This window comes from Loxodonta africana, chromosome 14 (assembly GCF_030014295.1).
Source record: "Loxodonta africana isolate mLoxAfr1 chromosome 14, mLoxAfr1.hap2, whole genome shotgun sequence".
Lineage (NCBI taxonomy): Eukaryota > Metazoa > Chordata > Mammalia > Proboscidea > Elephantidae > Loxodonta > Loxodonta africana.
In genome coordinates this window covers 12,774,353-12,785,477 of record NC_087355.1, presented here as the reverse complement: position 1 = coordinate 12,785,477, position 11,125 = coordinate 12,774,353, and the positions used below count along the sequence as shown (strand labels likewise).

General features: G+C 38.7%; 1 protein-coding gene across 14 annotated transcripts in view; it reads right to left on the bottom strand.

Moving 5' to 3' along the window:
* The window catches only part of YTHDF3 (YTH N6-methyladenosine RNA binding protein F3), a 51,755-nt gene extending 45,167 nt beyond the window's left edge, over positions 1–6,588 (bottom strand). For 2 of the 14 annotated variants that reach the window (XM_064267752.1, XM_064267755.1), the window contains exons 1-3: positions 5,893–5,908; positions 4,442–4,509; positions 6–91 (exon numbers count right to left, since the gene is read on the bottom strand). Coding sequence is in view for 7 of the 14 variants with exons in the window: in XM_023545731.2 (XP_023401499.1) it covers positions 6–91; positions 2,403–2,460 (144 nt within the window). In the remaining 7 variants the exon portion in view is untranslated. The other 12 variants (XM_064267750.1, XM_064267756.1, XM_023545731.2 and 9 more) reach the window with 11 other exon arrangements.
* Between the last annotated feature and the right edge of the window lie 4,537 nt (positions 6,589–11,125).

Below are 11,125 nucleotides of genomic sequence, written 5' to 3'. Positions count from 1 at the left end.
CTTACCTGATTTGTCTGGCTACTTAAGTATGGCTCAAAATCATCATCATTTACAGCATCTTTTTGATGAATCGAACCGTTTTGTACTGAAACTAAAAAACACATTTGTATTAGATATGTTGTAACTAACCTTATGAAACTCACAGCACAACCTAACATTTTCAATATTTTTCAAACCAACTCAGAAAGTTATCCTGAGTTCTTTTCACGTAAATACCCTCTTATGGATAAACTATTTTGGATACAAATATTTATATGTCGCAGAAAACTTACAAATTTTATAAATATAAACTCAAAATTATATATATATACAAACCATGTATATATATATATACTTTCCATTACCAAAAACATAAATACCCCAACTTCAACAATGCAGTAAGCAAAGTTTTATGAAAGTGCTGGAAAGGGTTCCCTAATGGTATATTTGAACCTAAAATATACCAATTAGTGCTGTAGAAAACATGATTTCTGAATGTTCTCTACCTTTGTTTAAATCTCCATATTATTTAGTTCAATGTAATAATAGAATAACTTTATCTATTTTGATAACTGAAGTTAAGAGTAATTGTCTCCAGTTAAGAAAGTAGAAAGCAGCTAAAGTTCACTTAAAATATTATAATAACGAACAAATACATTTATAATTATAAAAAATCTTAAAACAACAACAAAAAAAGGCCCTTAATTCTAAATAAAAAAACACAAAGACTTTCGTATTAAAGCACAAATAAACTTATCACATCAAAGGTAGTTCCTGCAACACATGAGAAAACCAGTCAGGGCATAATTTATAATGCCAGATTTGTTCAGAGGCCATTTCCACAAATGCTCTATAAAGCTGTTATTCTCAATGCTGTGTCTCAGTGCTTTTGAGCACAGACTCAAAAGGTAAGAAGGTCCTAGGTTTGAATCCCAAGCCTACCACTCCATTAAGTGGCTTAACCTCTCTAACCCACTTACTTCTTCTCTGCTCAAGGAGATTATTAATACTACCTCATCTCATCTCAGGATTAAATAACAGTGCTTAATCATCTTCTATATTATTACGTAAAATTACAAGCACCAAATAGGACTAGAAAACGACTTTGGGACAATAAAAACAGATGCTTTACTAGGCTAAAAGTTGATATGGTAGTACCGTCTATGTGAACATACTATTCCACACTCCTCTCGAAACACATGAAATGAAAATAGTTGAAAGTTTCTGATGGATGTCAACTATCTTTTTGGAAACAATCTTGCAGAAACAAAAATAAATCAATACCTGAAGATTTACTGCTTTAAAATACTCCATCACAAAGTATAAAGGTTGGAAACAATGGGTTTTAATTGGCGTTTCCTCAATAGTACCACAATATTTTTACTCTTCCTAATTTTGCCAATGAGTTGTGCTCACCTAAAACGGAATTTTATAAGCTGACCAGCACGGGAGCAAAAATATGTGAAATCATGTAGCTCTCTGCCATCCACTGAGTAGGAGCAATTGTTCAAAGAAATGATGATACTCTAGTTTAGCCTTCAAGTGGATCTCTTATGCTACATTGCCCCTCTGAGGCCACAAAGCAACCTGAAGGTCAACCTGATCGTGGCTCCTCTGGAGTGGTTTAACTGTATTACTTGATGAGGATCACATCAGGGTTAAGCTAAATGTGTTCCCCAAAGTTTAAATATGTAACAGCCACTAGAAATAAAAACAAAGAGGAGGGTGCCTTAGGTTATTTCTGGTGCCAATATACGGCTGGAGCTAATCATACACTGGCTTTATTACTCCTTTATCAAATGTAATCATGCATGGTCTACTAGCTCTTAAAAACAAAATTTGTCACTATTAGACTATTACACTAGTACCTATTGGTCAATATTTGAAACTGCTAACCATTTCACAATTACAACTACCTCTGTATTCATTAGATTCTCAGAAACCTAATCCATACTGCTACTCTAGTCCAAAATCACTTTATAAAAAATTTAATTGAATATGTTATGCTGCCATCCTTACTCATTTCCTCCTGTTCTTTCTCTTTTTCTAACAGACTGAGACTGAGAACTCAATATTCTCATACATTACACAAATAGTCTCCCACCATTTTCAAAGGAAGCATAAATATATCTAAAAATGTCCTAAAATACTATTCAATAAGTCAAATTAAGAAACAAAATTTTATTAAAAGTATTTCACACGTACTGACAAACAATTTGCATTAAATTAAAATCCAAATAAAATGCTAACCCCTGATTTTCAGAAGCATACCTTCAATTAATTCAACTGTCACAGACTTTAGTTTTTGAACATTAATGACAATCTAATATCTTGGAGACTGAAAGCCATTAAATAGTAATGAAATCCAAGCCAGTTCCACAGTCTGTAAAAGATCTTCAGGGAAAAAAGAACAGATGACTTACATGATTCTTCGCCTGTTTCCTCTGCTCTATGAAGCAGAGTCAAATCAAGATAGAACATGGGCCTTAGGAGCCAGGTGATTCTTTGCTCTGGTCCTGACTACATCAAGTTAGGAAAGTCAACAGATCTGTGCATCATGTTTTCCCACCTACAAAAACAGCGACAATACCATATACCCTCTATCTCCTTATAGGAATGTTTTGAGGATTAATAATAAAAATGAAGTCTAAAATAATGACAGAAAAGTGCTTTGAAATCATTTCTGGGGTTGGGGATCGGGGAAAGGATACAAGAGAATATTGCCAAAATATAAGGCAGTTTCCACTACTTTCCTAAAACATTAAAACATAGCCAAACTCGAGCTAATTCTTTTAATTTGCAGTTACGTACAACGATGCACATATCCCTACACTGAAAGGGGAAGGGGAGGAGAAGAGAGAAAAGATAAATTCTTTCCCATATATTTGCCTATGTATAAAGTTGAGAGGGGAAAGCAAGGCCTCGAACTACAGGGAGAGTGGGATCTGACACTTCCATCCATGGTGCCCTCAGGGAAAGGAATAACACACCTTTATTCCAACACCCAAATTTTCTACTTCTTAATAAATAAGTAAAATTTACATAAAGTCAATCTTAAATTATGCGTCAAGAGGTAAAAAAAAATTATCCTTAAACTTCTATTATACCAACTTTGCCAAGGATAGTAAAAGGGGTTGATATTTAACAGATGGACCATCTATAAAGTTAAGAAAGCATTCAAACTTATAAACAAGAAAACCTAGAATATTATTACTTACATTACTTAAGGATTTTGCTTTCCAAAAAGATTCATGTAGAATTCCTTTCAAATTATAGCTCCTTTAGTGCATTTAATAAGGATACACAGAAAAACCCTCAGCAGAAAATCAAAGACACTAAAGAAGCCAGGTGCTATGCTACTATTGCCAACTGAAGAAAATTCAGAAAAAAAAAAAAATTAAAAAATACAGCATCTCTAAAATTAAATTAGGTCAACTGAAAAGACTATGCTTTCAAAACCTTAAATGACACCAATTTTCAGGGACATATATTTTTCATAAAGCTTGGTAAGTTCTGAATTCAAGTTTACTACTCATTCTTAGAATACTGAGGCCTTAGTTCAAGGAAAATAACTTTGCTTTCTGCTCAGAAAAGAAAATAATTATAAAACAATTTTATTAGCTTGAAAACCGAGTTAGCTACGGCAGAGTAGTTTTCCTCAAATACACACAAAGCTACCTGTATTAATTTATTGGAGGTGGTGCCTTTGCCTTGCAATTCTCTCTGCAGCGTCATAAAAATACAAGTTATGTATATGTGTATCTATGCACTTGTAGCATCTATCATTTTAAAGCAATTTAAATGATCACCAATACTTTTAGGCCAGTAGAGCTTTTTCCTTATGCCAAGACTAAGGCAATGGACTCCTCCTGCACCTTAAAAATACATAAAGTGAAGGAGTTGAAAAGACTCCGGCAGATAAATAATGGCCTCCAGAACAGTGGACTACATTGATTGTAATTACAACAATCCTCATAACAATGGGATTTATAGTTAGAATTACTACTTTCATTTTACAGATAGAGGGGAAATTCTGACCAAAAAGTGAAATGTATTCAAGCTCACTTGGCAAGTCAGTAGCCACAGGCAGTATTAGAACTCAGGTCTCCTGGGAATCCCAGTCCATCGTTCTATCCATGGATGAAATTATGAACTGAACAATAAGGGGGAAAGAAAGAAAATTTCTTGGAATAAAGAGCTACCCAAATAAGTACTTAGTGTGTCTAAAGACACATAACAGAGGTGATACTGATGGATTAAAATTTTTGAAATAGTTAATATTTATTTATAAATAGTCAATATGTAATTTAGTTTATAGATAATTTGTATCACTGGGACATGCTTAAGTGAAATGACTATGCCCTATATCAAGCTTATAGAATATACTACTGGCTTACAATGTTGTAGATTGTTTATTTTGTTTTGTCAAACATTAAGTACTTCATAGAACTTGCTTACTTACCTTAAAGCAGGTAACACAAAACACTTAGCATTTCAAATAGCCTTGCAAAGTGCCACCTCCCCATAGATCTAGGATAAAATAATTTATGCTAGGCAATAATGACCACAAATTTCACATATCTCCAAGTCTATATACTTCCTAATGGCAGATTAGCGAAAAAGAAATTAATGAACCATTCTCTTTAAATTTATACATAAATTTCTTAAAAACTTATTTAAAATAAATCAACAACTTCCAATTCTAAGGTTTATTCTTACAACACAAAAAATTCTGAAAATAAAATTTAAATTCTAAAAATTAAAACTTCCAAATGTTTACAGACTGCAAGAAAATACTTTAGTCAAAACAAAGTAATACATTTGTTACCTAATACAATGGCATGTATCTGGTATGTATAAATTCTTACATAAATTGTATAATACACAAAAAAATTAACTTACAGATCCTAATTTCTAAAACAAACATATAAACACCTGACAAATTCTAAACTAACCAAATTTACAATAGCAAATAAAAACCCAAAGAATTTAAAGAGTACCAGTAAGTCACTGAATCTACATTTAAAAGGCTACGATAGATCTTATTTTCTAAGGAAAACTTCGCTACTAAAACAAAAACAGGAAGTGTAATTCTCTTCAGCGTAATTTCACGCCCTATTACAAAACACTATAAATATATAGTACACAGTAATATCATTTAATTGCCACTGTCCAGGAAAGCAGTTATTGTTCTACATTTACTAATGTCACGTGATTAATGTCATGTTTCAGTCAGCTGACTGCACTCTTCCGTGTTAACAGAAAATACACTAATTTTTTTTAAATGCTTTGCTTTCAAAGAATCTTTAAAGAGTAAATCATTTAATCTTGGCAGAAACCTCACAAATTATTTTCTTCTCAGTCCTTTCTAAATACCAGATTGAGTAACACCTTGCAATCAGGATTATACAGCAAAGTGACATGCCTCTTCAGTTCTCCTATGTTGCTGCTTCCTTGCAACTGACTTCAATAGAATCAGTGATCAACAGCATGGCAATTTTTATTAATATGACATGGACTACTATGTGGGCTGCATGTTCCATGTAAACCAGAGATGTCAAAACAAATGTCCACTTTATGAACATACTTGTCTACACTAACTAGAAACTGCTGTGGCAGAAATTACATAATACAGTAAACTGAAAAATCACAGAAATACTACCACATTCAAAATACCTCCTCAACTGAAACATAACTAAGAAAACTGTTTCTCGTACCACTTTAAAAGTAGCTTCAACGCAAAAACTACTGAACTTTGGGTAACATTTGGCTGACTTTGTTATGAGGAATGATGTTTCTCTAATCCTAATTTCAAAAAAAGGGAGAAGGGCAAAACAAACAAGAAAAGCCTCACACAGTTTAAAAGTAACATCAAACCAACATTGGGAAATAAGAAAAAATACCCAAGCTCACCTTTATTTCCTTGCCCTTTAGGTCTCTGTGTAGCAAGGCGAAAGGTGCGGTAAGGAGAAGAAAAAAAAAGAAAGAGAAAGTGTGTTAATCAAAGACACTACCATAAACAAGTTATTTTCAACAACCCGCGTAGGAGTAAAACCGATCCCATCCTCCACCGCCACCAATTTCCCAGTCACCCTCCGTCTCCTACAGCTCGCCTGGTTTCAGCCCCCGGCTCTCTCCCTCGGCATGCGTCCTAAAGCCCCGAGGAACAATCCTTCCCCCGACTCCATCGCGGCACCGCGCCCGCCCGCAGGCTCCGGGGCCAGACTCACGCCTCGGCCCGGGCGACAGGACCGCAGCAACTAGCGCCCGAGGCACCGTTATGGGGCCGGCGGCGGCGGCGACGGGGAGGAGCCGCAGCCCCACACGAGGGTGGAGCTCCGGGGCTCGGGCCTTCGCTGAGCCCGGGGCCTCTGCTCCCTCACCTGATCCACGCTAGTGGCTGACATTCTTCACCGCAACCCGAGAGCTGCTGCTGCTGCTGCTGCTGCTGCCGCCGCCGCCGCCGCCGCCTGGGCCTCTCCCCGTGCACTCACAGCAGTTAGCTGCCGCCCTCAGCCAAGACTGTTCCAGCCGCCGCCGCTGCCGCCGCTCGCTGACAAGCCAAAAACAGGGCTCGCACTCGGGAGTCGGCAGAAGGGACCCGTCTTTTCCCTCTGTACGCTCCTCTTCTCCCTCTTGCTCTCCGCTTCTCGGGTCCACAATGGCGGACAGACTCCCTAGTCTCACTTCCGCTCTGAGTAGCCCTGACCTTCCGCTCTCCACTCTGACGTCCGCGCTCACCTCGCTCTTCCTCTCCCACCCTCCCGCCACCGACCTTGGCTCCGCCTCCGCATCGCCACGTCACGGAGATGGGACCCGGGCGGCCAACCCCTGGGCGCATGCGCCGGGGGAGGTAGCGCGCATGTGCGGCCCAGAGCGCCAAGTTCAGGGGTGCTGCGATGGATTCTTTGTAGTTCATCCCGCTCGAATGCGGCAGGGCGCGTGCAGGACGGCTGACGCAGAAAGGCCGGCCAGAATCAGATTCTGTCGCATTCTGGGCAAGATGAAGGCCGGCGGCCACTGGAGAGTGAGAAGTCCGGCTGAAGGCGCGGGGTCCGGAGGCGGAATGGACGGAGGCCGAGAGGAGGTCGCAGCGCGCCCGCTGCCCGGTGAGCGACGAGCGGGCGAGCGAGGAGTGCAGGAGCCTACGGAGGCCACCCAAGGCTGTGCGGGCGGCTGTGGTGAGTCAGCCGCCCGCGGGACAGGGCTGCGGGCGGGTGGTAACTTTCGTCAGACATCTGTGAAAGAAAATCGGCGTGCTGGCCAGGCTTTCTTCTTCCCACGCCCGTGAACTAGAGAGAGAAAACTCAGTTGAACCGTAATCTCTGGAGTTAAAATTTTGCCGCCCAGTTTTTGGGCTTGTGCTTCCGCTTTGTTCCTCACCCCTCACATTCAGTTGATTTTTATGACTGGATAAAGTTACCTTGGCAAATACATGCACAGTAGTTACAGGGCGTTTTCTTCTCTTCTAAAGGGAAAAGGCTAGACTTTCAATAGAAATCGGCAAAGTTACTTTTCTACAGATGGGCAAAACCAAAGGAAGCCAATTTGCACCATATCGAAGTTTATGTTGGAATAACATGTTTACAATAGAGGCAAAAAGATGCCTTTGCTTTACAGGTGTGACGTCGGGGACTTTATTAAGAAAATAATTTAAGTAACAGTTAAATGATTTAGGAAACATAAAGTTGCTTAATTTTAGGATTAATTTTGTGATTTACAACGCAACAGTATTTTTAGAAGCACTGAATAATACAGCTGAAACTTTCTTGAGAGGCCACTTTACCTTATAAATCCCCGAGAGGCATTTTCGGGCCAGCCCAGCTCCCATGCTGTCCAGGACTTTGCCTAAACTGGCAAGGACTCAGCCCGATCTTCTTTACTGCTGAGCGTAGTTTCCATTTCCTGGGATGCCTCCTAGTTGCTGCTCTCAATGTCTTTAATTTCCCATCCTCCACTTACATACAGACGTTTTTTAGGTTTAAAGATTTTGCTGCTACATGCTATGGGGAGTGAGAGTAGGGGGATAGAGAGGTAATCTACAAGAGGAAGCTTATGAAATCTTGCAGGCCTTGTCTTTGAATCTTATTTTAGTGAAAAGCATTGCTTTGTAATCCAACCAATCCGTGTTTGAATTCTAGCTGGGTAGAATCTGGGGTATAGTTGTATAACCTTGGAAAAGTCACACACCTTTCTAAGCCTTAGTTTCCTCATGAGTAAAACCAAGCCTGTAGCCATTGAGTCAATTTCAACTCATAGCAACCTTATAGGACAGAATAGAACTGCCCCATAGGGTTTCCAAGGAGTGGCTAGTGCATTCAAACTGCCAGACTTTTGATTAGCAGCTGAGCTCTTAACCACTGTTCCACCAGGACCCTTTCATGAGTAAAATAAGGCTATATATATACATACACACACACGCGTATATATATCTGTATATATGTATATGATTTTCTGGCACAGTAAGTTTTTAATAGACTGGCTATGTATAGCTAGTTTCTTTGCTAGATAATTCCCAGAACTCAGGTGTCCCCCACTTGTTGCCACTTTGCTTTTACGAACCAAACAAACAAACAAAAAAAGACCTACATTAATACCTGTTTTTGCTAACAGAAATCCGAAGAGGGTTTTCGCTTTTATGAAAAAAGGTGTAAAGTGGAAATAGCGTTCAACTTTTGTTTTGTAGCAAGCTGTTAAAGAGGTAGTGCATGACCAAACAGCCAGAGTGACATCGCAAGAGAGGTGTCGCCAAGTTCCTCCCCTGTGAACTATACCCAGTGTCTCAGCTTTTACTATGTGTTAGTGTTATTTTTTTTTTGTTTTGTTTAGTTTTGTTTAGTGTTATTTTAGGTTTAATGTATTATTTGGTATGATATGGTACGTTATTTTTGGGGTCTGGGAGTGCTCAAAAATTCTTCCCATATAAATTCGTAGCAATTGCTTCATTTTATGTGCTAAGAAAGTTTTCATAGGAATGCTCTACTATCACATAGCAGGGAAAACCTGTAATAGTTATTGTTTATTGAATGTTCATTATATGTCAGGCACTGTAACAATCATTTAATCACGGCATCCTTGTGTGTTAAGCGCTGTTATAAAACTGACACAATGAAGTTAAAAAAAACTTGCCCAAAATAACAGAGCTATTCACTGTGAGAGCCAGGATTTGAACACAGGCAGTTTGGATCCAGAGCTTGTACTCTAACCACTATATAATGCTGTCTAATGATGTGATGTTCTGATGAGTTTCTGTTCTTTCATTCCTACCCCTCAACAAACTCATTCTTCCTTTGTGGCCCTTCTTCCCAGCAGTGAGGTCTGAACTTGCAAAATGGAATGCTAACTATCATTGCATATCCACCCATTGAGTTTAATTTAACATTAATATATTTTTTAAGTATATCTGGGAACTACCTAAAATCTTCAGTGACCCCAGGAGTATGCAAATGATGCTTTGAGAAATGTTGCTTTGCAATCTAGATTGTAGACAAATTAAACTCTTCTGCCAGGTCGCTATCCTGGTTGCATAGTGGTTAAGAGCTATAGCTGCTAATCAAAAGGTTGGCAGTTTGAATCCACCAGGTGCTCCTTAGAAACCCTGTGGGGCAGTTCTACTCTGTCCTTTAGAGTTGCTATGAGCTGGAATCGACTCAATGGCAACAGGTTTACAGGGTCACTGGCAACTCAGCCTACTGGTGATCACTGCATTGTGCAGAGCTCTGAAGGGAGAGGACAGGCTGGATTTCAGCCCCATTCACCCCTCAGCCTTCTAGGTACCTTTATGGTGTGAGCTTCAACACTGCACAGCTGTGCACAGTAGCTCTGCACCTCTGCATGACTCCTTGTGTCAGTTCAAATTAAGTTCAGCTGTAAGTGACATCGAGTCCAAAATAACAAACTTAAGATAGAAGTCTGTTTTTCTCTCATGTGAAAGAAGTCTGGGGGCTTGGGGTCCAGGGTTTGGGCTGCCAGTTTCAGGTATCTAGGTTTCTTCTAGTTTGTTGCTTCGCCATCCTCATCGGAACACTCCCACCTATGGTCTAAGGTGGCTGCCCTGCTCCTAGCAATCATAATCACATTCCCACCAGTAGAAAACAAGATAAGAAAAGCATGTCTCTTCCCTTTAAGGACACTTTATAGAGGTTATATTCCTCACTTATTCCTGTGTCCTGTTAACTAGAATGTTGGCTTCTGAAAATAATCTAGTTGAAGGAAAGCTGGAAAATGTATTCTAAGTGGCCATGTGCTCAACTAAAAATTAGGGAGTTTACTACAAAGAAGAAGGAAAGAATGGGTAGCGAGAAATAACTAGTTAGTAATAAACTGGGTGCAAAATATTTAACCAGATTCAATTGGTCACCTAGTAGCATTTAACTTATCTTTGAATTTTACCAGTATGTAAGCCAAAATATGCAAGGCTTTTTGTTATAGTTATATGACATAATAAGTGAATCAAGAATAAATTCAGTTGAATGATTGATTAATATATTTTTAAAGGAAAGGTATCCTTAAATATCATCTTAAGGTAAAACTAGTAATATCAGAGAAGGCCACTGAATAAAGCAAAAAGATAAAACTGCTTTGAAATAGTAAGCCAAAACCTTTTTCATTCATTCTTGTGTTTACCGCGGGGAAATTTACAATGATAAGAAAAAGACAGCAGAAAGTCTCAAGTAGCACAAAGTTTTCTTTAAAGCAATGTTTTTCAAAGCCACCATTAGCATCTTCTGGGTACTTATTACAAAATGTTTCTTCTCTAGGGCCCTACCGCAGAGTTACTGAATCAAGACTGTGTCAACGAGAAAAAAAGTTTTCATTTTGAAACAATTTTAGATTTACTGAACTGGTGGAAAGGTAGTACAAAGAGTTCCTGTATATATTTTACACAGCATCCCCTAAAGTTAACGTCTTACGTAATCATGGTGCATTTATCAAAATTGAGAAATTCACATTGGTACAATCCTGTTAACTAAACCACAGACTATTCGAATTTCTCCAGTTTTTCCGCTAGTGTTCCAGGCTCCAGTCCAAGATTCCACTTATATTTAATCATGTTTTAGTTTTCTTGAATTTGTAACAATTTCTTTCCTTGTCTTTTGTGACCTTGACACTTGTAAAGAGTACTGAAAAGGTTTTCTTAGACTGC